Source organism: Eimeria mitis, genomic scaffold (genome assembly GCF_000499745.2).
Source record: "Eimeria mitis Houghton genomic scaffold, Emh_scaff10879, whole genome shotgun sequence".
In the NCBI taxonomy this organism is placed as follows: Eukaryota; Apicomplexa; class Conoidasida; order Eucoccidiorida; family Eimeriidae; genus Eimeria; species Eimeria mitis.
This window is the reverse complement of record NW_024011800.1, coordinates 1-1119: the sequence shown is the minus strand read 5'-3', so window position 1 is coordinate 1119 and position 1119 is coordinate 1. Positions and strand designations below refer to the sequence as shown.

The following is a 1119-nucleotide window of genomic DNA, read 5'->3' as shown; positions in this document are numbered from 1 at the left end:
AGGCCGACAAATATACAACTGATTTTCTCGCTGAAGGCATCGGTTCAACGGAATGCTCTAATGAACTTCCCCATGCCAAGCTGGGCAGAGCATGCGCAAGGAAGCCAACAGCAGCTCAGGGAGAGGAAAGAGGTGTACATGAGGATGACATGGGACCAATATGATGATGAGTGCAGATTGCCGGTGTATTGTTTTGACGCCGGTGTATTGTTTTGACAAGGCGTGTGAGCTGCCTCTGTTTGTATTTGCACATACTGGTGCTAATACCGTCTCCGAGCTGTTAGAAATTGTTCTGCCTCACATTTGGGGGGGTGATGAATTTCTGTCCCTGTTTGAAATACTTCCGCGCGTCGTTAGGCAGCAGATTCTCCTCCTCTTCCGCATTTCCGTCGGCCTGCGCTTTCTTGCGAGGCGCCCGAGGAGCTGCCTTTGCCTTCGGTGACGCCTTGGGTTTTGTTGGCTCCTTTTTCTTCGGAGCCTTCGGCGCTTTCTCCTTCTGCATGCCATCCCATCCAGACGGAACAGAAGACGATATGCAACAAATGCAATCATAAACAATTGCCCCTTACAATTGAGATGCGTCCGCCCACGTATGCAGAAAGGGACTCGACTAACAAATTACAGCATAAATACTGCTGATTCGTTGGCATCATGCAGCGAAAACAAAAAAAATGAACTGTGGGATTGTAGTAGAAGAGAGTTCCTGGACAACACCAGGTGGTACAGAGACACTTAACTGCATTCAAGTTGCGTTTGAACCCATTTAAAGAGATGAAGACAAGCCACATACTAATTCTCACCACTGCAGGCTTCTTCTTCGGTGACGCCTTCTTCTTTGCCACTCTTTGCTTCAAAGGAACGTCATCATCGCTCGTGTCGGACATTATGGTTTACGTGCAGCCGAAATGCCGGCGGAACGGCGGGAAACCTCGGATTTCCAGGAGGCTGAATGTCTCCTTAATGGAATATTGGCCAAATTAGATCCGTCAAATCAATGTGAGAAGAGGAAAATGATTGGAAAACTCGAACAGAACCTTGACGATCGCAGACTTGAAGTGCGTACACCGGCTGGTCGGCCGCAGGCTCCAACGAGAGAGCCTTCCCACCTGCTGCGCTCAA

At 49.2% G+C, this 1119-nt stretch overlaps 1 protein-coding gene across 1 annotated transcript; it reads right to left on the bottom strand.

The window, feature by feature from the left end:
- Window positions 1–280: 280 nt before the first annotated feature.
- EMH_0099830 (uncharacterized protein) lies at window positions 281–884 on the bottom strand (the record flags this gene model as incomplete). Its single annotated transcript, XM_038022122.1, has 2 exons — window positions 281–496; window positions 801–884. 2 exons carry the CDS (start codon window positions 882–884, stop codon window positions 281–283), a joined length of 300 nt encoding a protein of 99 aa, XP_037877976.1.
- Window positions 885–1119: the final 235 nt, after the last annotated feature.